General features: G+C 36.5%; 2 protein-coding genes across 2 annotated transcripts; one reads left to right on the forward strand and one right to left on the reverse strand.

Moving 5' to 3' along the window:
• Positions 1–360: 360 nt before the first annotated feature.
• On the reverse strand, positions 361–2,047 carry LOC133791874 (uncharacterized). The gene is made up of 5 exons (XM_062229781.1): positions 1,934–2,047; positions 1,151–1,615; positions 920–1,019; positions 787–861; positions 361–695 (listed from the first exon to the last, which is right to left on the reverse strand). Exons 1-5 carry the CDS (start codon positions 2,045–2,047, stop codon positions 361–363), a joined length of 1,089 nt encoding a protein of 362 aa, XP_062085765.1.
• Positions 2,048–7,193: 5,146 nt separating this feature from the next.
• On the forward strand, positions 7,194–7,751 carry LOC133789736 (protein DETOXIFICATION 15-like). Its single transcript, XM_062227497.1, has 3 exons — positions 7,194–7,342; positions 7,449–7,535; positions 7,631–7,751. Exons 1-3 carry the CDS (start codon positions 7,211–7,213, stop codon positions 7,691–7,693), a joined length of 282 nt encoding a protein of 93 aa, XP_062083481.1. The 5' UTR covers positions 7,194–7,210; the 3' UTR covers positions 7,694–7,751.
• The last annotated feature ends 18,735 nt before the right edge of the window (positions 7,752–26,486 follow it).

The raw sequence follows: 26,486 nt of genomic DNA on the forward strand, positions 1-26,486 counted from the left end.
TTATTATTTTAAAATAAAAAATAAGAAAATTATAGTAAAAAAAGATCATATTAATAATATTCAAGTAATCTCAAATTTCAAAACTTTAATATCTATCCACGAGATAACACAAAATCAAGAAAGTTTACATAGTAAAATAAAAACGTATGAACTGATAATTGTCCAAACTTAAAGTAAAGTATTAAACGAGTCATAACAATCAACTAATATCTTTACTCAATCTCACTATTGTCGACTAGCTCTCCATATATGATCAGCAATTTCATCACGAACATGAGCCATTTCACGTATATGAGTTCTAGAAATACTAAACACTACACTATCAGTCAAAGTTCCATCCATGCTTTGTAAAATAGTGGCCTATACTTCAGAATTTCCTTCCCCTCCATCAAAATATACATCTGCTTCTGCATTTGTCTTTATAAAATTGTGAATCCCACAGCAAGCAATGACAATGTACTTTTGTATTCTTAGATCATATGAAGGCATTTGTTTTAGGATTGGAAAGCGAGCCTTCAACACGCTGAAACACCGCTCAATGACATTTCTCAAGGAAGAGTGTCGATAATTGAAAAGCTCTTTTTTGCCTATGGGATTAAGATCTATGTACTGGCCCAAATGATACCTTTCCCCTCGATATGGCGAAAGAAAACCAGGCATGTTTGTATAGCCAGAATCAACAAGATAATATTTTCCTGGTCCAATGATAATTTATGTTAGTTTTTACTTATAGATATTTAATATAAAATAATGTCAATCAACATAATAAGTTTGATAAATACTTACCTTGGGGCGGCATTGGAAATCCATAATCTGGGTTTGTGGCACATTCTAGAAGAATTCGTGCATCATTAGCTGATCCTTCTCATCCAGGGACAACGTATGTAAACTTCATGTCAAATGAACATACACACATAACGTTCTGAGTTGTATCCACTTTCCAACCTCGATATGATATTTTTTTCATCAATTGGAACATGCGCAGAGATATGAATCCCATCTATAGCTCCAACACAATTCTAAAATACAAAATAAATAATTATAATTTTTTTATTGAATATTGAAAAGAAAGGAAAAATAATAATTCAAATTTTTGTACCTTAAAAAATGGATAGTATCGTGGATCGAATCAAATTTGTGGAGGAGTTACATCAAATGAAGGTGGAGTAATTAGTTCTTTGGATAGACGACAAATTGTCTTCAAAACCTTCCTAAAATAATGAGATGTGGTTGAGGTGAAGTGCTGAAATCGTTCAACAACCACACAATGTCGTTCATTATGGCCAATCACAAATAAGAACATAGCCACTTGTTCTTCAACAGACAGATATCGTGAGTTCTTCAATAAAAAAATTTCCTTTAGAACACCACAAAATAGTTTGAAGACATCTTTGTTCATTCTGAACAAATCATAACACCTATTCCAATGTCCGTGCAACACTTCCATAACGTATTCATGGCCTGAAAGAGCTGAATTTCTACAAGGTTGCTTAGATAGATATAATTGATTATATTCTTCGCAAGCAAAATATAGCAAAATCTCTCCAAACTCATCATCTGAATCGTCCAGTAAATTATCCTTGTTGAACCAAGCAACGTTTAAAGACATTTTATCCTGATAGTAGAAAAAACTTTTAAATTTTACATTCAATATATAAAAATATGTAAACACTCAATAGATAAACAAGTCATCCAGTCAATAGATAAACAAAGTCATACAGTCAATAGCTAACAAGTCATCCAATCAATAGCAAAATTAAGTCATCCAGTCAATAGCTAAACAAAGTCATCCAGTCAATAGCTAAACAAAGTTAATAGCTAAATAAAGTCATCTTGTTCATAGCTAAACAAAGTCTAAACTTTTTCACTTCAAATTCAGCAACCAATCTATTCTTCTATGCTCTGGCATCTTTAGAAACAATGCTCTAGACACCTCGTTCTCAAACTTCTCAATAGCTTTTGCGTATACTTCTCCACTAATTCCATCAATTTGATTAAGAGCTTCAACACTCTCATCCAATAAGTAATGTGATGCAGATGTTGCCATTGATCTCTCTATCAATTCTATCTATCACTTTGCAATTTCATTATATGTTGCCAGTGCATCTGCCAAAGCTGATGAGAACATTGCTCTTTTTACTGATCGAGAGTTTGAAGTGGTTGTTGATTTAGCTTTTCTTATGCTACCATCCTCATCAAAACCACTTTCTTCATTCCTAGTAGGACTTATCGACGTTTCATCATCATCATTATTATCTCCATCATTAGAAGGACTTCAAGTTGAAGGATGAGCATTGGAACCAGTTGCAGTAGTATCACCAAAGATAGTGCATAATTTCTCATAAAACTTACAACGTTTCTTTCTAAATATTTGAGCAGACTTGTTAACCTACATAAAATGAAATTATATTGATAAAATATACTAATACCTATTAAAATAAAACAAGCATAAAATCCATTATAAATAATTTTTACCCGAATAATTTTATCCCAAACTTTATCTGTCGCACTAACTTCTCCAGTCACTGCATTGTATCCCATACCAGTCTCTTTCAGTAAAGACTTAAAATCCTTATGCTTTTGCTTTAATTGATTGTATTTTTTCCTTAGTTGCATATCACTATAATTTCTTTTTGCTCGTGCACAAAGCTCTTCCTTTATATATTTCCATGATTGATTTTGTAAAGGTTGTGGTATTCTTATTTCCCTTTAAAACTTCTTCTTCCATAAGTTCAATGAAAATTTCTTCATGCTTTTGAGTCCAAACAGAAGCCTCATCATTATTCTCAATAATAAGAACTTCATTATCAACACCTGCCATCTAGGTAAGACCTAAAGATTCAATAAGAATTCTAAATGCAAATACAAGACTATTCCTAAAGAAACAACCATTTCAAGAACAACAATAAGAAACTAGATTTATGTCATATATTTGCTATCCAAAAATAACACCAGAAACTAACCAGATCAAGAACAAACAAGATAAAATATTTAAAATAAACACAACAAAAATAAAAAAATCATTCTTAAAAATCATAATACAAACAACATTGCAGAGGCATGTTTAAAACATAATTTAAACATATTAAACTTTCCAAATAGATTTCATTCATAAGCATAATATTTACACACACAGTGAATAAAAAATTTCAATTGTAATTGTATATATTATTCTAAGTCTACAAAACATTGGCAGCTAGAACATCCCTACACATATATGAGTCGCTAACTTTGACTAGAGCTGTATTGTTGTATGAGTCGGATGTCCACATGTTATGTTGTCTAAATTATAGATGTAAAAAATCATTGTTCAATTTTGAGATCAATTCTTTGCATTCTCTCAGAAATTTCTTACAGTTGGACAATACATATAACTTCAGTATATCTGTCATGGAAAATAATGATACTTTATCACTAGCTTTCTTTAGTTATTTGTTGTTTTGTTTAACTTGAAAACATTTGAGGTTTAAGACCGTAAACATGTATGTCTCTTTAAACTTATTACTTGATTGGTTTACTTTATTTAAACTTATAAAAAAGCAACTGACAGAAGCAAAAACATCATATAAGTTTCAGATTATGAATTGATGATGCATAAACATTCTAGGGATATATGGAATAAAAGGGATTTGAAGGGAAATATGCAGATGAGGGATGGGAAAAAGAAGAGAAAAGCACAGAAAAAGAGGAGCTGTATAATAATTAGGACTGGAAGGAAAGAAAAGAGGCAAAAAGAATTTTTGTGGAAAAGAGAAAAAGCTTTTAGTTTGTCCACTATAATAGCTTCACTGCAATACTTGCTATATGTAAAAACGTCCTAAACTAGTACTTAATGAAACATTCACATTTCGTTGGTTTTTAAAGGAAAGCCACTTATTATAAAGGTTTTAGTGGGTTCTTGCTTAAAACATGCAAGTTGGGCCCAATAGTTTTAAAAGAAAATATGAGTTTTTTATGCAAAGTTCCAAAAAAAAACAACCAATAATTTAAGTCCCACTGATAAGTTTAAAAAGTCTCATAAAAATAACATTATTAAAATGTCGTCTTTAAGTGATCGTTTTTCGTCCATAGGATGCCCCACGCCATACACACCAAGACGATAGAACTTCCCACATCACCACGCGTGCCATGGAGAAACCTATTTGCTACCTGGAAAGGAAAGTAAGGGGGTGAGCTAAAAGCCCAGTAAGGAAGTACAAACAACAAGCAAGTAAGATACAACAATTTACAAACACTATCGTTCATCTTTATACATCATAGCATCATTGTAAGATTGGCATCAATATCATAAACGTAAACATATTACCACCATCATATCATAGATATCATAACATCATAACAGAATCATAAATATCACCAAACATCATAACATAATCATAACCATAACCAGACATCATAACACATTCATACACAATTCCTTGTGAACATGGCCCGCTAACTTGTCCATGCCACCCTTTGAGGTAAACAAGAGTCTCTAGTCCTTGAATAACCTCGGCGCGTCCGCCCATGGAGTTACGTCTTCGCATCCTTAGTAACTCGGGTTACGTCTTCTTTATCCTTAGCAACCCATTTTGATGTGTCGCGTTCATCACGCTAACATCCATTCATATCATACAACATTCATACAAGCCAACATATCATCACATTATGGCATTCATAATTCATAACATTTCATTCACACAACAGTCTTACCATTCATAATATAACATTCATAAATTCTATCTAACTTCCTTACCTCAGGTCCAAGCTAAGTAAAACACAACTTCTCAACGAGCCTATACCATAATCAAAACGACATTTCTTAGCTTCATATAATTACTATTTTTCCCTTTCATACAACTCATGTGTGCATGGGCCATGCACACATAATAAGAGTTACACACAACATACAAATATACTTAATTACACATAAGGTCATAAAAAGAATAATACTCATTTTACCTACTTTGCATGCATGATCTTTCTATAAAAACTACATGGTTGAATAATAGACATAATTTTGGACGTAAAAGTGAATCTGCATGTAACATGCATACGTGGGAACGTTGCATAATTGTGGCGTTTAAAAATGATAATTCTTCGCGTCTTACTTCTATCGTTTTAAAATTAATAGACTTGTAACAAGCTTTGTTTACCATTATTTATTTTCTTAAAATTATTAGGTTGATTAAATCTTTCAAGACATTATTTTTACATAAATCAATGGTCTAAAATAATCATAGCAACATAAACATAAAATACAACCTTCATATAAATCTCATCAAACACATATTCTCTCAAACATTCCCATGAGCCTTTTTAACAAACCATATTCTTTTCATGAGAAATAAAACCAAACATAACCACCTCATCACCAACCTATAATAACCAGACCATTAAACACCACCAAAATCAACATCAAGGATAGACTCATCAAACTAATATAGGTTAAGAAAAACCATTACCTTTCTTGATTGTTGAATCAAGAATACTCTAGCAAGAAAAACTTTGTCACCTATAGAGGATTTTCGAACACCATACAACCAAAGAAAGAAACCACAAAATATTCTTAGATTAGAGAAGAGGAGAAGACTCTAATTCAAATATTCAAAACACCAATAGATAGAACATACCTAGGGTTTTCGAAACCCTCTTCTTCTTCTCATTCTCTTTCTTTTTTTTTTTTCTTCTTCCTTCTCTCTAGAAAATGGCAGCCCTTTCCCCTCTCTCTCTCTAGCTCGCCACTCTCTCTCTCTCTCTATCTTCTCTCTAGGTCACGACAAAAAGCTTGAAAATGACCTCTCTTTCTTCTTTTCCTTCCTTTTAATCTTAATTCCCTCATAAAGCCTCACCAAGATAAATGGTAAGTTTTCCCAATCTACTCATCTAATTAAGCCTAAAATCCATTATAATAAAGAGGATTTTAAATAATAAAAATGTCAAAATTCCCTTACCCATAATAGCTTTGATCTTCCAAAATTTTAGTTTATTTGATTGAGAAAAATAAAAGGAATAATGCCATTTTATTTTTCTCACTCAATGCCGTCCACCTCCCTTTCCCCTTCTTATTTTATTTTTTTTAATTAAATTAATCAATTAAATCTAATATATGGAAACTATAAAATGTGTAGAAAATTCTACACATGTGCATCATGATACCATGCACTTGCACACACTAAATCACTAGGGTGCATCACTATCTACCATGCACCATAGTGCATTCAATCAAACCTCACATAATCACATTTTAAAATAAAAATAAATATTTATCATTTAACAAGTAATTTCACAAAAATATTCTACAAACAATTCTAACAATTAAATAAAATAACAAACAATCAAATAAAACAAACAACAACTAATAAAATAAACAACATTTAAATAAAACAATTCATCACACTTAACACTTAAATAAAATAAATCACAAAATTTTAATAAATTAAAAAAAAAATTGGTGCACTACACTATATGTTGAAAAGAAAAGAAAAGGCTTGATTCAAGATAATATATTATTTGAGTAGTCAGTCAGTGCATTAAATTGACAAAGTCAAAGATATGCAAAACTATTTAACTAGGCTTAGATCATCAACGTGTATTAATTAACAAGTAAACTCAATCTGTAATTAGTCTTGAACATATACATTGTAATAAGGAAAATCAGAACCTATTGTAGTAGTCAAAGTTAAGAATGCAAAACCAACAAAAACAAAGGGCAAATCAAAATCCAATTGTATGAATTAACAAGAAAATTCAATCTGTAATTAGTCTTGAACACATACATTACAATAAGGGAAATCAAAACCTATTGCAGTAGTCAAAGTTAAGAATGCAAAACCAACAAAAACAAAGGGCAAATCAAAATCTAGTTGTATGAATTAACAAAGGGCAAAGAGTAGTCGTGACAAAATAAGCTGACATTGAGATTGAAAATCAAGCATTACAACAATGTATTCAAAAAATTACATGGCCAAGATAATATTGGGTCCTTCCTCCCAAGATAATACAAATGTACCTAGAAATTGATACAAAAAAGAACTAAATGTACACGGCCATCTAATTACAATCAAATTCCTACCTTACTAACCAAGATAATGTGTAGATGTTTTCTCATGTCCTTTCATTTAAAAATTTCAACATAATACATACACCCATTGGCATTACAATTTTCTCAAAAAATAGTTCATTTCTACCAAGTCTTGCCATTGTGACGAAAGGTTCCAAAAAATTTGTGATGATAATTTCAGGCAGTGTTAGAGGCTCTGGGAGGCAAAAGATTGGTGCTTTTGCTAATTTGGCAGCTTATTATCTTATGGACATACCTGTGGCCATAGTTCTAGTCTTTGTTTTCCACATTGGTGGGAAGGTAAAGTCATCCTGATATTTTGATATATAGCTACACAGTTTGGTATCTGTTATGGTGAAAGAGAATATGAAAAATGTACAATGCTCAAATCAAATGTGTTTCGCAGGGGCTTTGGATTGGAATCATAGTGGCCTTAATCATGCAAGCATTGTGTCTTGCTATTCTAACAATATACACTGATTGGGAAAAAGAGGTGAAAAGTTCTTTTTGATTTTTTTTAAAGTAAATTTATAGATTCCATAATTATTAGAAACTATCTTATATGTTCTACTATTGTCTCCTTTTCAGGTGAATAATGCTTCAGATAGAGTACATAGCACAAAAGCTGCTATTAGTGATGAACTATCATGATGCTAATGTGATAATTCATTATAAAGGTTTAAACATGTATTTACTCTAAAATACAGGTTACTAAACAAGTACATCACACAGTACAATGCAGTGCAAGGAAACATATCAGATACGAGAAATGTCTGAACAAGACAATATAACCAAATATTAGTACAAAACTTGCAAATAAATACAAACTGAAAAAAAATTAACTGTAACATGCAATAAGTCACAAGTTAGGGAGCATAAACTTAGATGCAATTAATATTACTAACTCATGCATCTAAATATATATATACACATATAAAACATTTTCCAAACTATAACAACAACAAAAAATCTTGACTTCTAAATACTAATAACATTAAAAATAGTTTTTAACGCAACTTATTGCAATTTAGCAACAAATATAAAGACAATTAGATGGTTATTAGAGAGAACTCATAAAATTCAGTAAGAACATTGTCAGATTATACTAGTTTGAACAGAACAAATCTTGTTAGATAGTATTATACTAGTTTGAACAGAAAGCAATTAAGCTTAGCCCAAGTTATACTAAGTCTATATGGCTTATCTGAGGCCTCTAACTCTAATAAAAAAAAGCAATTAATACATTAATCTACGTCGATTGAGGCTGACCAACAGGCCAGAATCTCATATATAACACAGCAATACTCAATCTTTTTCAAAACCCAGATCAAAACTCTACCTTAAATTCCTAATCCTGGTTCATAAATAAATAAAATAAAACTAAAAGAAGAAAGAGATAGTTGGGCAAGAAGTGAATCCAATGACAAGAGCCAAACCCTTTAGAACAAGTCCCTTGTCCTATTGGAACAGGCAAAAGGTTTCAGAACAAGTCAGAGAGTTTTAATACTAGAGTACAACAAATGTATATTATAAATTAACAAAGCATTATGAACCCAAAAATTTAATCACGTACACCACACGGTACAATGTAGTGCAAGGAAGCATATCAGACAAGAGATGTCAAAAACCAGATGAGAAGGCAATTGAAAAAAAGAAAAAGAAAAATGAGGTTAAGAAGAAGAAGCACACGCATAAGAGTGACAGCCTTCAACAGTGATGGAGAAGAAGCACCATGTAACACAAGAGGATACAGTGGCTGAGCAGGGTGTGGTGAGAACCAAGATAGAGGCCAAATTCAAACAAGCAGGCAAAGAAACAGGAAATCATCGATTGGTTTCTGATCTATTTAACTATTCACCCAAGCATCTTTCCAGAAAAGAAATCCAAATATACCCATCACATAAACCAAAAAAATCAAAAAATTCTGGCAAAAATCCAATAACGTGAGAAAGTGAGAGAAATAGTAAAGGAGAAGAGAATGAGAACTCACATGTGGAAGAGAGGAGGTCATGGAGGGCAAGAAGAGCCATGGAAGAGGCTGAACATGGAGGAGGTTGAACCCTAATAACGTGAGAAAGTGAGAAAGAACAATCTGAAAAAAAATATTAATTTTTAAAAGTGATAAAATGTTGTTTTCAAAATTTTAGAAATTTTATTAAAATTTTTAAAAAATAAAAGTAAAAATGTTTTACCGAACGTGTTTCTTAATTTTTTTATCATATTTTTAATGATTTAATTAGAAAACTGTTTAAAAAAAAGTTTACCGAACAGGCCCAAAACTTTTCTCTTTTCTTGAAAGAGTACAAATTTAATTCGATTTCTTATTATACTAATTAGATCAATATTTTAATCTAAATAAGTAAATCTTCTCAATTATTTTTACCAAATTATTTTACTAATCACGTGCCAGGACACATGCCCATCCTGGTAACTAATTAAAAAATTATCATTTGTACATGCTCAAAACAAAAAGGTCACGACTTCTCTTATATTTGTTTTGTTCATTGTCCTAGAACTGTGAATGAATTAGTTCATTCTCTTGCTCATATTGTAATGACCCCGATTTAAAACTCATTAATTTACCAAATACTCCAATTTAAGTAAATTAATGCTTACATGAATTTCTTAAAGAAAACAAACATTTATCGAAACTCATTTGAAAACAATCGTGAGTTAAACATCTTTTATAAAATATGCAACTTGAGATCTCATTGTTTAAAATAAACCATCATTTACATGCTTATCGTAAGTAAAAATACAAGTTTTAAGACCCAACATATAACCATGATTTAAAGACTTTATAATTATGCATAAGTAGCAACCCCTTTGACCCCCAGGTCAACTAATCACGACATGCGCACATCTGACCGAGCTTGTTTCAACTCATCGCCTCATCAACTACACTTTTGCATTTACCTGCAACACAGAGTACCCATGAGATAACGCCAAGCAAGAAGAGCTGTATAAGACACAATTCTCAAAGCCCAACAACATAAGACATAAAACATAAAACATAAATCATAAACTAATTCATATCATCATAAACTAAAACATAAACCAATCGTAGTCGATACTTTAACATACAAAGTTCCATAACCAACCATATCATATCGTAACATAATCATAGCATAATATTTCTTATCCTAACATATCCTAACCATAGCATAACGTAATCATAGCATAAAATAATCATAGTGTAACATAACATATCATAGTGTAACATATTCAAACCATAAAATGTATTACCGGTTTCGTTCCGACCCTTTACTGGTGTCGTTCTGGCCAGTTGTGCAATCAAGCACGAATTAACGTAAGCATGTATTTTCACAACATAAGCATGCCACATAGGCATACATCATATTCACACATATCACAGTCACACACAACATGCATCACTCATAACACAACTCATAAGTCATAACATAATTCATAATGTAACTCATAACATAACTCATAACATAATTCAATACATAACTCATAACATAACTCATAATATAATCCATAGCATAGCTTATAACACAATTCATAACTTAATTCCTAACATAATTCATAATATAATTCATATCATAGCTTATAACATAATTCATAATATAACATACAAAGTTTACCAAATCTAAGTACGTCGAGTGTACACCCTTCATGTAGATGTCCACTCTTCTTATCTCAGGTCCAGCAACACTCCAAAACACATTCCTTGTTCCATTCATATATCCTTTAGAAAGTCCTAAGCCAAACAACGCACAATCTTGAACTTAGAGACCATACATCATATTAGACTTTATGAAATCTCTCTTATACTTTCTAGGATTCCTAACAACCTTAATAAAGTCCTAAAATCCCAATTACAAAGGCCCTAAACCATTCCATCAGAATCCCACCAAACTACAACTTCTTGCTGTCATTTTCCCTCACTCAACAAGACAAAACTTTATCTCAAAATTTTAGAACTTAATTATTCCAAACTAAAGTTAGGCTATACCATAAAATTGTAAGTCTTTAAATAAGCTTTCCAACCATATAAAGAACGTCAACATACGATACTCGAGTAAAAAGTAATGCATAAATTACTAAAACATGTTTCCCAAATTTTCTTATTGCAAGCCGGTCGATTGGCATGCACCAGCCGATCGACCGGCATGCACCAACTGGTCGACCAAGCCAACCAAAATCGTGATTTTTGACCCCAAATCGATCCTAACTTCATCATTAACCTTCCCAACTCAATTCCACACCAATTACCAACTAAATACTGCCTATCATGCATGTCTAATCCATTTAAACAACCTACAATGATTTATATTGTAAAACATAAATTAAACTCCAAAGAAACCTAACCTATTGCTCATAAGAATTAGAGATATTAATCCAAGATCATCAAGCTTCAATAAGTGTTTATAAATTTTGAATCAAGAGAGAGATAGGTCTCTTAATCTGTAAGTGAGTGAGTGTGAAAGAGAGGGTGACAATCAGAACAATTAAAACCCTAATGTCAAACATCCTATATCGCCCGGCCTTAGAGAAGATGGGATTGGGTATCAGAAACCTAAAGCCCTGTAACTCCTCCCTGTATGGGTTTACAAGAGACTCGATACAACCTCTGGGTACAATCGAGTTAGCCCTCACCATGGGAGAGTCGCCCAGACAGACCACTGTGATGATGAACTTTGTCGTAGTAAGTTGCTCCTCGGCCTTCAACGTGGTATTAGTGAGACCCTCCCTAAGAGAATTGAAGGCGATAACCTCTATATACCACTTGGCCATAAAATTCCCAACTCCTGGGGGGGGGGGGGGGGGGGGGTGGTGAGCACGAAAGGGGACCAGAAAGAAGCAATGGAATGTTATAACACGTCTCTTCGCATTGCCATGAGACCGCCAGAACTTATGGCGATGGTAGTGCATGGGAGCACAAACCCGAGAGAGTTCAACCCCAAAATCACCGAGAAGATCAGAACCAATGGTTAAAGCTCCACTTTTAGTATGAACATCAAAAGGGTTACCACAGTTAGCCCCCCCAACAACTACGAATTAGAGGGGTAACTTAGAAAGAACATTGTACTCTCCTTATTTTTAATGAATATGTTTCTTATTGACATGTCGCACTCCTCATTTACGTGAACACGTATCTAACTCTTGTGTATCTATCACCAATTGGAATTATCAAAGTGCATGAGCAAAATGATCAAAATGCCTGACGAGATAAATCTTGCCAACCACTTGGGAGGTAGAGTACACAACCAAAAAGGGTCCTAAAAGAGACCCTTATAGAAAAGAGACCCAAAAAGGGTCCTAAAAGAGACCATTATAAAATATATATATAAGGAAGAAAACCTTGCAAGGCATCTCTCGATTTCACAAGGATTAGATACCCTTATGAGCATCAAGAGGGTCAAAAAGTCCTACAGGAAGAGCCTCTTAATAAAGGTCGATACCTCCACGAGAGGAAAAGCCTCAGGTGGAGCCTCCTAATAAAGGTTGATGCCTCCACGAGAAGAAAGACCTCAGGAAGAGCATCCATCAATAAGCTTAGAACGGCCACCAAGCCGTCTAGCCAAAAAGGGTCCTAAAAGAGACCCTTGCAAAAATAGTACTATGCATAATGACGAGAAGGACGCTTCTCGCAAGAAATAATAAGCGCACGCAAGAATATATAAAAGGATGGCTAGAACCCAAAGGGTCAACATATCCTTATAAATACAATCAAGGTGCACCAAAGAGAGACCTATCGAACCCCTTTTTGCAGGCTCAAAAGGACCTCAAACATAGAGGGACAAAATCAAATGATCGCATATATATATAATCTAGTGATGATGAGCAAACAAAGAATCCACAATAAGAAAAAAGAGAGAGGAAATGAAGACCTTAAAACCACCAAGCTAAGAAGATAAAATGTAAATATTGTGCTTGAGATGAAGGTCTACTTATAAGATCCATAAGCTCGTCTTAGCCATTGGATTCGATGCCTGATCAATCGTCTAGAAGGGGGCTTGGCACTTGCCTTGGGATCCGCAAGCTAATACCTCGTGGACACCCCGAATGCATCACGCCTTGAAGTCTACAAGAGAGCCTGAAGACTCCCTCGTAGACTGGGGGGCAAGTGTGAACACCGCAAATTGGACATGATCCTAAAAGGCCCAAGCCTCACACAACATCTTCGCGAGACTGACCTGTCGCACCACAAGCGAAGCCCAAGCACACTTCGCCTCGCGCCACCAGCCGTGTGCTCCAAATGTGGGCCTCATGCCACCAGCTGCGTGCTCCAAATGAGGACCTTGCGCCACCGGCCGCGTGCTCCAAATGAGGGCCTCGCGCCACCAGTTGCGCGCTCCACATGAGAGCCTCGCACCACCAGTTGTGTGCTCCACATGAAGGCCTCGCGCCACCAGTCGCGTGCTCCAAATGAGGGCCTCACACCACCAGCCTCGTGCACCAAATGAAGGCCTCACGCCACCAACCGCGTGCTCCAAATGAGGGTCTCGCGCCACCAGCCGCGTGCTCCAAATGAGAGCCTCGCACCACCAGTTGTGTGCTCCACATGAAGGCCTCGCGCCACCAGCCGCGTGCTCCAAATGAGGGCCTCACACCACCAGCCTCGTGCACCAAATGAAGGCCTCACACCACCAACCGCGTGCTCCAAATGAGGGTCTCGCGCCACCAGCCACGTGCTCCAAATGAGGACTGTAACAACCCGAATTTTCTAATAGGGCTTAGGGCCTTGATTAACGTGCCTGGAGGGCAATAAATGATTTAATATGCTAATATGTGAATTTATGTGAAAATGTGATAGAGATGCATGTTTAGTTGAATTAAATATGCATGTGGGCCCCGTTTGGATATTAGGGGTATGTCTGTGATTTTGGCCCGTTGAGGGTATAAATGTGATAAATGCGATATGTATGTAATTTATTTGTGCATCACGATCCGAGACAGTCCTGGGGAGCGGTTAGCCAGAAAGTCACAACGGGGTTAAGAATCCGACTCAGGGCGAGTCGAGGGGTATTTTGGGTATTGGATGTATAATGGGGTTATCGGGTTATGGAAACAAATACTCGGAGATATATTTAAGGTTAGAATGTTTAGGAGGGAATATTGGGGAAATTTACCATTTTGCCCTCTGGGACGTTTTGGTACCCCGAGCCTTGAGGTAACCTTAAAGTTTAAGTTAAATAAAACAAAGACTAGGAAGCTTTTGGAGACTTAGAAACTGATATCTATTTCTCTTTCTCAGCTGAAGATAGCTTTTCTCTCTCATATTCACTCTCTAAGATAAACTCAAGGAGATAAGCAAGGGAAATAAGTCAGTCAAGAACTAGAATTGGGCAGAGTTTGGGAGATTCTAACCAGTAAATCAAGGCTTGGAGCCTGAGGAATTGAGGTTGGGAACTAGGGGAGACAACTCTGAATCAAAACTCAGCAAGGGTAAGTTCTAACTCTGAAACTTAAGGCTGATTTCTACTGTTTTCTTAGGAAATGCATGTGAGTAGGATTTGATCTGTTTTAGGGTGTTTAGCTGAGTTTTGGAGCAGGTTTTTAATAGGTTTTGATGATAAAACTGGGCTAGAACCTTTGTGATGATTATCTGGAATTGCTAGTTTGGTTTTGGGTGAGTTGGTTTGAAGAAAATGCAGGAAATGATAGAGATTTCTGGGTTCGGAGGCGAGGGTTGCGGCCCGTGTGCGCGCGCGACCATGGGAGGCCTTGGTGCTCGAGGCGCGCCGCGGTGCTTGGACAAGCGCGCCGCGGTGCTTGGACAAGCACGCCGCGGCCCGTGCATGTTTCAGGGTGGTGTGAGCCTCTGTTTCGAGGCTAGTCGTGGCATGGTTTTATAGGGTCGCGGCTCTTAATGCCAGTTTGTGTTTTTAAGTGTGTTTAGGCTTGGGAACTCAAAGGTTAAGGCTCGAGATGGATTTTATCACCCGGATTGATAGAATTCAAGGTCCCAAAGATTAGAGTTATGGCTCAAAGTTGTTTAATGAATTAGAAATTGATGGATGAATGTTGTTGATGTGTTGTGACTAGGGTTTCGGCGAGGCTCAAGTTAGGGGATTGTGCTCGGGATATCGGTGCTCGGAGAGCTCGGGACGCAGGTAAGAAAACCCCTGTTCCCATAGAGCTTGTATGCAGGACTGAGCCTACTATGTCTGAATTGGAGGGCGTAGCCCTTTGGTTGAATTTGTTAGTGTTCAGTATTTATTTATTATGCTATCAATGTTATTGTGTAAATGTTCGGCAAGAGCCAGGAATGGCGCAGGCCGAGGTCGGCAGGGGCCGGGAACGACAAAGGGCCAGGAACGGCGTTGGGCACGTTGAGTGCGAGGCCGATTACGGCAAGGGGCCGGGAGCAGCGTTGAGCACGTGGAGTGCGAGTTGCCAGGGTGAGACCCTAAAGGTTACCTGGGATATCATCATGGTGTGGACCGCAAACCCAAGGCCTGGTAAAGTGCCTGGGACGGCTTGGCCGTATGTGTTTAGCCTATTGATGGCCTGTTTGTTGGAAATGTGCCCTGAAAGCATATGTAGTAGACATTGTTTTTATGAAATAAATAAATAAATTGAATTTGTTATGCATATATTTTATGGACTATATTATTCTATGATAATATTATGTAAATATCAAGAAAATTCCTAAGTTCATGAATGTAATCTCAAACACGTATTAGTACGAGAGGATTGTGTTTGAGATAAATGAACTTGAATAGTTCGCAGTAAAATAAAGTTATGGAATCTTTAGATTAATTACTGCAAGTACGGTCCACTAGTATTATGAATACATGTGATCTAGATCCGGATCACTAGTGTGGTAGGACACTTTAGTGGAGGTGCTTTATATATTGAGAATATATAGAACTGGACCAGATATGTTTATTAATACTTAGTTAAATACTGTTTCGAAGTATTAATTAAATATATCAACTGATGATCATATACAAATTGATCTTAATCCTGAAGTTACTATGAACTCCTGTTTATATTATATGAGTTCTTTGATTCACTTGTTAGGGTCTGTCAGAATGATCAGGCTAGAAACTTTTGTTTTGGGAACTCATTAATATAGATGGCTGGGGACATAGTATACAGATATGGAATCTATACCTTCTCGCAAGAGATTGAATGATGGTTCTCTTAAGGGTTGACTTTTGGGACTGAAAGGTTATTGAGCTCAAATTCATAATTTAGTTATGAATTAACCTTCACTAGTAGAGTCAATGGTACTTAAGGAAACAAGACATAATTAAAAGGGTAAAACGGTAATTTTATTCCCAATTAATTATGAACCATTATTAGAGGGTCAAGTTGTATGCAATGATTAAATCAATGGACGCTTTATGATTATAAAGTACTCAGTAAATGAAATGTCTATAATTACAAGAGTTCAATCTCATATTTATAGTGGAATAATCATGAGATTAATAAATTAAGATTATTTAATTAAAGAGTTTAATTAATAATCTCAAATTTATTGGAGCTTGGAATTATAGGTCCATAGGTCCCCATAGCGGCTCTATCAACACTGTTCAAGGTAAGAGTTGATATGAAGGGAAAATAGTTTAAAGACATATTTAAGAAGAAACTTGTTCTTCAGGCCAAATATGCAATTATATGATAATAGTGATTAATTAATTAATTACAAATTAGTTGTAGTTAACAAAATTAATTAATATTTAATTATTGTATAATTTTCGAAATTATACTAAATAATTAAATTAAATTTCAAAATTTAATTAAATAGTTAATTAATTGTAATTTTCGAAATTATGATTAATTAAATATTTATTTTCGAAAATTTGGGTTTAATTAATTAAATATCTTTATTTGAGTAGGAGATGATAATCTGATAAGTTCAAATTGGATTTGAATTTAAAAGATTGATATTTATTCAAATAATTAATTATATTTGATAATTAATTAAAAAGATAGTTAATTTGAATTCAAATTTGAATTAGCTATCAGGTTGTTAGATCTTATCTGACAAAGAAATTTGAATAAATAATTAAATAAAATTTGAAAAACTAATATCCCTAGAAATTAGGAAGCTACACGTTCACACACAGTCCATAGACTGTGTGTGGCGTGTAGGGCATGGTATTTTTTAGGGATGAGATTTTCAATTTTATTTAATTAATTAATTAATTAATGGATAATTCAAAAATTGGTTTTTGGATTTTTTTCATTAATGGAATAATTAATTAATTAAAAATTAAATTGTAAAATTGTTACAGATTTAATTTTTAAATTTTGAATTTTTTTTCTGTTAAGTATGACTGATCAGAAAATTATTGAGATAAGAAAAAGAAAAGAGAGTGAGACTACTCTGACAATATTCGCTCTGTGAAAATAGAACGATAGTTTTCTCTCCCTGAAAATAAAGAACCAATTCTCAGGCCTATTCTCTTGATCTCATGAGTTGAGTACATCAAGAAGAATCACAAATAAACTATCCTTCATTCTCTAAGTGCCCACACATTTCTTGAGGTGTAGAGAACGCTTTGGAAGACCTTGGTGTGAGTACGTGGGAGCGGCTTGGATAAGAAGATCGTTCTAAATACGAAAAGATAGCAAGGACACTTGATAGGCTTCAAGAGGTATGATTTCTATTAGTATCTTGTTTATGATTAATGTATGTATATTAATGGATCTGCATATTTAAAGGTAGTTTAAATATGTTACAAAATTTTTGTTGTACACTGGGCCAACCACACCACCTTTCCGCTGCGTATTAGGAAACTCGTTCCTAACACTGTTTATATGCTATGTGTTTGTTTTGCATATGTTATCTGTTTATGGGTTTTCTTGCTGGGCTTCGGCACACGGGTGCTCTGTGGTGCAAGTAAGGGTAAGGAGAAAGCCAACCAACCATGAGTGTAGCAAGCATGAAGCGACGTGTACATGTTTGGCCTGCCTGGCTGCCACTGTAACGACCCGGATTTTCAAGACTCGATAATGCGGAAATATAAATGTTTTCATTTAACAAAATGTCTCAAAAACCCATAGAAAAAAAAACTTTATATCACAGAGACCAACGCTCAGAAAATCCCAGAGCAAGCAGATATATTATATCACAATATAATTCGAGACCAACGCTCGATAATTTCCAACAATTCAGGTGTAACGCGCCCTCCAACATAATTGCTAATCTGTAAAAGAGAACCGAGTCTCCACACTAAGATCTAGCCAATAAATATTCTCATCAAGGGTAACTATCATGTTACCTAGGGCATCGCTACTTATCCAAGAGTGTAATCCAATTTACACGGTTTTACAGAGACTTCTATGTTAATCAATGGTGCTGGTGAGCAGTTGCCCCTGGGGTGTTCAGCCTCACTCAATCTTGGCAACCCCTAGTATCTCTAGGCACTCTCACTGAATGGCCAATATTCACGGCTGCTATCCGGGAATAACTTATCAGAGCACTTGCTCGGATTCTAACCGTCCAATGATTAAGTAAGCATGAGGGCCCCTAGGTCCCATTTATCTTGGCGCCCCTAGGTTTAACCAGCTTATCCTCATCTCATGGCCACTCGTCGCGGTAATGAACCGGACATAAATAAAATCAAACAGTGTGACGGGGATCAACCGTCTAGGATATGACGGACATCTACCGTTCATATTTTCTAAATCAGCACTCACTAGACTAACGTCTCTAAGCAACTTTCTATGACAGCCTATATATGTGCATGTATCCCTATACTAACATACAAGACAATAATCATTTCATGTTGCAGCCATACAATATAAGTTGACTTACTTGGAGTCCTTAGCGCTCAGCAGGTTTTCACCCTCCAACGTTCAGTCCAGTTACGCTTAGCCAATACTGTAGTTATCCATACAGTATACTCGAATTAATTATGGCACTCATAATTCATTATTATTATTTTGGGCAGTTTGGTCATTTTAATAAAAGTCATTTGTAAGGATTTATAATCCTTATTTGGTTTTAAACATATTAAGGAAAGTCATACAAAATATTCGAGACTAAACCCTAAGTCTCGGGGAGGCCTATCCTAAGGTCTTGATACCTAGGCTCGGGTATCACAATGGTATTTTCCCACAATCCGCTAAAAATCTTATTCTTTCAAGATATCACTATTAACCCGCACTTTCGACTAGTCGGTTAAAATATGTAAGATTTTAGCCGGTATTATATCCAGAAAATACTAATAAATTCCTTAATTATTTTTAAAGAAAATAAACTCTTAAATTTTCCTTTTATTTTTCTTAAGGTTTTAATATCTAAAAATCGTTTCAAGAAAATTGCCTAATTTGTCTTAATTAGGAAAATCATTAAAAATTTCCCATCTTGACTAATTAATTTTCCAAAATCAATTAATCAATTTTACTTACTAGAAAAATAATTCATTTAATTATTTTATCAAATTATAGGGTTTTAAACCCTCTTTTAATTTATTAACTATTAATAAATTAAATCTCTTATTTTTAGAAAGAATAAAAGCTCTTTAATAAAAATAATTCATTTAAACTCAAAGGGGTAATTTTAGTGAAAATATGATTTCAAGACTTACCAATTTATATCTTGACATAAGCAAAATTTTACTTTTTATTCAAAATCTCATTTTTTTACACTAAGTGTGAAAAGCCTATTTTTCACATGTTTAACTACATACTTCGTTAGTTCATAACTTGAAATTTACTTACCCAATTGTTACCAAAATTTCCCAATTCCATTTTTGTTATGCCATTTAGGTCTTTGTAAAATCTTAGGTCAAAATGAGCATTTTTTATTGGTGAAATCATTTTCCAACAATGAGGTAAAAATGACCTTATTTTCAAGTCCTTATTTTTTCTAAACTTTGACAGTTAATAACTTTCAAACCGTTCAATATTTTCTTACCAAATTTTACAGTGGAATAATAGGTTATGCCAGAAATATGTCCACAAAATTTTAGAAAAAACTGGGTTCATTTTCCCTATATAGTGGCTGTCCAAACTTGGTTCCGAAAATAAGAATACGAAAAAACAGTTTTTTACCTAAACTTTGAAATAACATAACTTACTCATTTCTAAACATTTTTTAGTGTTTCAAAAGCTCAATTTTATGTACTCAATCTCAACAACATCACAGTACAATTTAATTTTACAAAAACAATATACAATGGCTGCTTGACCCCTTGGAAGTCACAGCTCAAAACATGTTTTGTTTTAGGCTATCCTACAAAAGGGTTTTGGTTCCCATTTTCAAAAATCAATACACAAGCATCATAAAAATTATTAAAAAACTACCATAACCTTATTACATCACCAATAAGAAACTTTAAGCATTAAATATACAAAATCATGCTTAAAACTAAAATCCCTACAACAAAATCATCAAAAGTAAACTTTTTACCTCTTTGGTGTTCTTGCTTAAGGTTTGGACCTTCCTATAAGCTTTGACTCCTTCAAAACCTTTCAAAAATCCTAACCAACTTCCCCCAACAACATAGTTAATTAGCTATTTGAAACTCTATGCTTAAAACTTTACAAAAGCCTAGATTAGTGAAGCTTTACCTTAGGGAAAATACTTCCTAGACCAAGACTTAGCCTCCAAGTTTTCCTTGGTGTTCTTGAGGTTGAATATTGAGGGAACACTTTGAGAGGTCTTCAAAAATCAGATGAGTGAATGAGAGAGGGAGAGTGGTCGGTTCTTAGAGTTAGAATTGCTCACAAAACTCTTCAAAATATCACAAAGTACTTGAGTGCTTTTCTACCCACTTGCCCACTTAACTTCTTCATTAAATGGGATTTAATCTTTATAAAATTGGGTTCACACTACTCTAAAATACCACATGGCCGGCCACCCTTTTAAATTTTATCTATGTTTTATATAATTTTTTTTTTAAAAGGTTAATAAATGTTTCATAAGAAGAAAAGTCCAAATTGGCTTTTGACACCTTTTTCACTCTTATTAAGTTTTAATCACCAAACTTAACATTAATTAATTAAATTAAATGTCTCTCATATTTAATTTAATTAATCACATAATAAAATTTAACCTAAGGTCCATTCATGGAATAAAATTCCCCATTTCGGCAAAATTAGGCATTTAACACAAAATGCCCTAAAATTTCCATTTTCTTTTAGGTTTATTATTTTTGACCAAACTTTAACTTTTATGAATGTATTTTATGCCCAAAATATAATTGCCATGATTTTTCATTTTATTTTCTGAGATTTTTATCCGATCAGGGTTTTTGTGTCAGTCCAGGACCGAAAGTCTTATATTGACTTTTAAAATCACAAAATTCATATTTTGGCTAGCAATAACTCATGGAATACTTACAAACAAAATATAATATTATTTAAAATAATATTCTTAACCCGGGGGAAAAAATTTCGACCCGAGTCGTTTAAAGGTACCCGAAAACGTAGGACGTTACAGCCACGGCCAGTGGTTTTGAGAGATGGTTGTGACAAACCCTAGATTTTGTCGTCTAGTCGACTTGCTTTGTATTTGTATGTTGTAAATATTTCTAAACAGTATTTTTAGATCCCAAGTCTCTAACACTATGATTTTCAGTAAATGGAATTATTTTCAAGGTTTATAACTCTGTTTATAGCTTAATCACACTTTTTGACCTAAACTCTCGATTAGCTTGAGCTGAAAGCAAATTTTAAACTCACTTAGGAATGGCTCTAAGGAAGAAGGGCGTTACAACTTGGTATCAGAGCGAGCCAAGGTTATTGGTTCTAGAGATTGACCGAAAATGTACACTCGCTGTCAGTGGCAAGATTGACTCAGGGTTGGTTGGTATGATTGATTAATATGCTTGAATGCCCTGTTTGCCTGCTTATTTCATATAGAGCATGACGAATGAGTTAACATATGCATAATGCCAGGGCATGGTCCGTTGTGTGTTATATGCTATCTGTATGTTATGTGAGTTATTGTTTGTGGTTGGCTAATGTGATTGGGAGGTGGTTTTGGATGTTGTTATCATGTCTGATGAGCGGGGTCGTTGGTTGCAGGCACATTTTTTGAGATGCCTCGAAAATCATCTAGACTTCGCGGCAGTAGGGCCGAGGATGACAACCAGGGTCAGGACCCTCCACCTGGCCCACAGAATTGGCAAGAGATGTTTGCCGAGATGGAAGCGAGACTACAGCGAACAGAGGAAGAGCTGTGACAGTTGAGGCAACAGGCCTCACCTCATGTCACTGGGTTGCCAGTTCAGCAGGTTGTGGCTCCAGTGTCAGTTCAATCTGCTATGGAGAACAAGTGGGAACCTTTGTATGAGAGGTTCAGGAAACAACATCCTCCCACCTTCGAGGGTGGACCAAACCCACTGCGGGCAGAGTAGTGGATGAATATGATTTCCTCAATTTTGCATTTTATGAGGGTTCAGGGAAATGAGAGGGTAGCTTGTGCTAGCTACATGTTTAGAGAGGATGCCCGCATCTGGTGGGACGTGGTAGTTCAGAGAAGGGATGTAACAGTTATGACCTAGGAAGAGTTCATAAATTTATTTAATGAGAAGTATTACAGTGTGGCAGTTCAAGCTGCGAAGGATGACGAGTTCATCAACCTGACACAGAACTGATTGATAATGACAGAGTGCTTTGAGGTTTGACAGATTGGCAAAGTTTGTGCCAGACTTAGTGCCGACTGATGCGGCAAGAAGAGACAGGTTTGTGCGGGGGTTGAACGTTATGATTGCCCGCGATGTGAATATTACTTTGGATCCAGAGACTACTACTTATGCCCAGGTAGTGGACAAGGCCCTTACAGCTGAGAGGGCCGAAGATCAGATCTGGAAGGAAAGCACTGTTAGGCGCGATGCCAGGAGGACAGTGCCTCCTTTTGTTGGATCCAGTCGGGGTGGTGGTTCTAGTGAGCAGAAGAGGAAGGCCTCAGATTCCTTTGTTCCTCCCAGTTCAGATAGGAGGGCATGGGGTGCTTCTACTGGCCGTCAGGGTGGAAGTGACAACTGGAGGAGTTTCCCAGTGTGTCCGCGGTGCAGACGTCGACACTAGGGTGAGTGCAGGATCAGAGCTTGCTTTGTTTGTGGGAGTGCTAGTCATCTGAAGAGGGATTGCCCTCAAGTCAGGAAGGAGGAGCAAAAACAAAGTGACAGTCTTGCTCTTGCCAGGGTATTTACTTTGACACAGACAGAGGCGGAGGCTAGCCCCTCAGTTGTGACAGGTCAGATCTCTAGTGCTGGTTCTCTGTATACTGCATTGTTTGATTCAGGGGCTACCCATTCATTTGTATCTGCTAGAGTGATAGATCAACTTTGTAGACCTAGTGGTGTGTATGCTAGGGGATTTCAGACATTAATGCCAACAGGTGAACTGGTAGTCTCTAGGAAATGGATTAGAGCATTGCCAGTAGAGGTAGATGGTAGAGAGCTGTCTGTTGATTTGAATGAGTTAGAGATGGATGATTTTGATATGATTCTAGGGATTAACTAGTTATCGAAGTATGGGGCAATGATTGACTACAAGCGTAGAATGGTAACTTTTGAACCGGAAGGGGAGGTACCCTTTATGTTTGTGGGGACAGTTAGTGGACCGCGAGTACCAATGATTTCAGCATTGAAGGCTAGAGACTTGTGCAGAAGGTTGCATAGGATTCCTAGCGAGCGTTGTGGATACCTCTAAGGTGGTGTCGGTTTGACTGGGTGAGACTAGATTGGTGTGTGAGTTTCCGGATTTGTTTCCGGCAGATTTGTCAGGGTTGCCGCCACAGCGGGAAATTGACTTTGTTATAGAGTTGGTACCAGGAGCAGAGTCGGTATCTAGGACACCTTACGAAATGGCTCCAGCGAAATTGAAGGAGTTGAAGATTCAGTTGCAAGAGTTACTTGATTTGGGGTTCATTAGACCGAGTTTCTCGCCATGGGGTGCTCCAGTGTTGTTCGTCAAGAAAAAGGATGGATCCCTTAGGATGTGTATTGATTACAGGGAGTTGAATAAGTTAACCATTAAGAACAAGTATCCACTGCCTAAGATCGATGATTTATTTGATCAGTTACAGGGAAGAACAGTGTTTTCCAAGATAGACCTCCGATCAGGTTACCATCAGTTAAGGATTAAAGAGGAGGACATACCAAAGACTGCTTTCCGAATGAGGTATGGACATTATGAATTCCTGGTTATGTCCTTTGGATTAACCAATGCCCCAGCAGCCTTTATGGACATGATGAATAGGGTTTTTCAAGGATTATTTGGATAAGTTTGTGATTGTGTTCATCGACGACATCTTGGTGTATTCTCAGTTAGAGACAGAGCACGAGCAGCATCTACGATTGGTTCTACAGCGGTTGAGGGAGCATAAGTTATATGCTAAGTTCAGCAAGTGTGAGTTCTGATTACCACAAGTTACATTTCTGGGCCATATTGTCAGTAAGGAGGGGATCCTGGTTGACCCAAGTAAGATTGAGGCGGTCAGAGATTGGCCTAGACCGAGCAATGTTCCTGAAGTGAGAAGCTTTCTGGGCTTAGCGGGGTACTATCGGCGGTTCGTTGAGGGGTTTTCTAGAATATCTAGGCCATTGACAGAACTGACAAAGAAGAAGACAAGGTATGTCTGGACGGATAGATGTGAGAACAGTTTCAAGGAGTTAAAGCGGCGATTGATCACCGAGCTGGTGTTAAGCTTGTCGACAGATAATGAAAAGTTTGTGGTTTATTGTGATTCATCCAGACAGGGTTTGGGGCGCGTGCTGATGCAAGCTGGTAAGTTAATAGCCTATGCATCAAGATATATAAAGGAGTATGAGCAGAGATATCCCACGCATGATTTGGAGTTGGCAGCGGTGGTGTTCGCACTTAAGATTTGGGGACATTATCTTTATGGTGAGAGGTGCGAGATATACACCGACCATAAGTGCTTAAAGTATTTATTTACTTAGAAGGATCTGAATATGCGCCAGAGGCGTTGGTTGGAGTTGGTTAAGGATTACGATTGTGATATCCTATACCATCCTGGGAAGGCTAATGTAGTGGTGATGCATTGAGTCAGAAAGGCCCAGGACAGTTGTTTAGTTCGAGACAGATATCTGATAAGCTAGCTGAGGAGATGACTAGATCTGGTATAGAGTTGGTGGTTCGTCAATTGGCCAACATCACTCTTCAGTCTACACTCCTTGAGAGGATCAAGGAGGCACAGGGGAAATATTCCCAGTTGAGAGGTCACAGAGAGAATGTCTTAGTCAGAGCGACCCAGAACTTTTCTATTTTAGAGATGGGATTACTGAAAGTACAAGGGTCGGATCTGCGTTCCGATGGATTTTGATATCCGGCAGGAGATCTTAGGTGAATCGCATACCACTCCCTATTCCTTGCACCCGGGTACAACAAAGATGTATCAGGATTTGAGAGCTTTGTACTGGTGGTCGGGTATGAAGAGGGATGAGGTGGATTATGTGGCCAAGTGCTTAACTTGCCAGCAGGTCAAGGCTGAGCATCAGAGGCCAGCAGGGTTGCTGCAGCCTCTGGGGATCCCAGAATGGAAGTGGGAAGATATCACTATGGACTTTGTGGTTGGTTTGTCGAGGACTGTGGGACAGCATGACTCGGTGTGGGTGATTGTGGATAGGTATACCAAGTCCACCCACTTTTTTTTGCTTATTAAGACAACTTATATTGTGGAGCAGTATGCTGAGTTGTATGTGAAGGAGATTGTTCGACTTCGTGGGGCTTTGAGGTCGATAGTATCCGACAGAGACCCCACATTCACCTCCAAGTTTTGGGAGAGTCTGCATAAGGCTATGGGCACGCAGTTACGGTTTAGTACCGCTTATCATCCTCAGACAGATGGACAGTCTGAGAGGATGATTCAGATATTGGAGGACATGTTGCGAGCCTGTGTGCTATATTTTGGGGGATCATGGAGTAAGTATCTCCCTTTGATCGAGTTTTCGTACAACAACAGCTATCAGGCGACCATCGGAGTGGCTCCGTATGAAATGTTATATGAAAGGAAATGTAGATCATCTATTCATTGGGATGAGACAGGTGAGAGGAGATACCTGGGTCCAGAGATGGTTCAGAGGACCAATGAGGCGATTGAGAAGATTAGAGCGCGAATGCTCGCCTCCCAAAGTCGTCAGAAGAGCTATTCAGACCTGAAACGCAGGGGCGTGGAATTTCAAGTTGGTGATCATGTGTTTCTTAGGGTTTCACCTTTGAGGGGAGTGAAACGGTTTGGCGTTCGGGGCAAGCTGAGCCCTAGGTTTGTTGGCCCCTTTGAGATTTTGGAACGGGTTGGAGAGGTAGCTTACAGACTAGCGATGCCTCCAGCGTTGTCAGGGGTTCATAATGTTTTCCATGTATCCATTCTCCAGAAGTATGTGTCAGATTTGACGCACGTTTTAAGTTATGAGAATCTGGAGCTTGATCAAGATTTGTCCTATGAGGAGAAGCCGGTTTAGGTTCGTGACCGAAAAGATAAAGTCTTGCAAAGAAAGACCATCGCCTTGGTGAAGGTATTGTGGAGGAACAGCAAGGT

The sequence above is a fragment of the Humulus lupulus genome, chromosome 7, assembly GCF_963169125.1.
Source record: "Humulus lupulus chromosome 7, drHumLupu1.1, whole genome shotgun sequence".
Classification (NCBI taxonomy): Eukaryota; Viridiplantae; Streptophyta; class Magnoliopsida; order Rosales; family Cannabaceae; genus Humulus; species Humulus lupulus.

Coding starts and splice junctions, on each gene's coding strand:
- LOC133791874 (XM_062229781.1), bottom strand. CDS start 2,047: ATGGCAACATCTGCATCACATTACTTATTGGATGAGAGTGTTGAAGCT. Junction 1,020..1,150: donor TTACTCCACCTTCATTTGAT/GTAACTCCTCCA, acceptor TTTGTATTTTAG/AATTGTGTTGGAGCTATAGA. Junction 696..786: donor ATTTCCAATGCCGCCCCAAG/GTAAGTATTTAT, acceptor TCATTGGACCAG/GAAAATATTATCTTGTTGAT.
- LOC133789736 (XM_062227497.1), top strand. CDS start 7,211: ATGATAATTTCAGGCAGTGTTAGAGGCTCTGGGAGGCAAAAGATTGGT. Junction 7,343..7,448: donor TTTTCCACATTGGTGGGAAG/GTAAAGTCATCC, acceptor TGTGTTTCGCAG/GGGCTTTGGATTGGAATCAT. Junction 7,536..7,630: donor ACACTGATTGGGAAAAAGAG/GTGAAAAGTTCT, acceptor TCTCCTTTTCAG/GTGAATAATGCTTCAGATAG.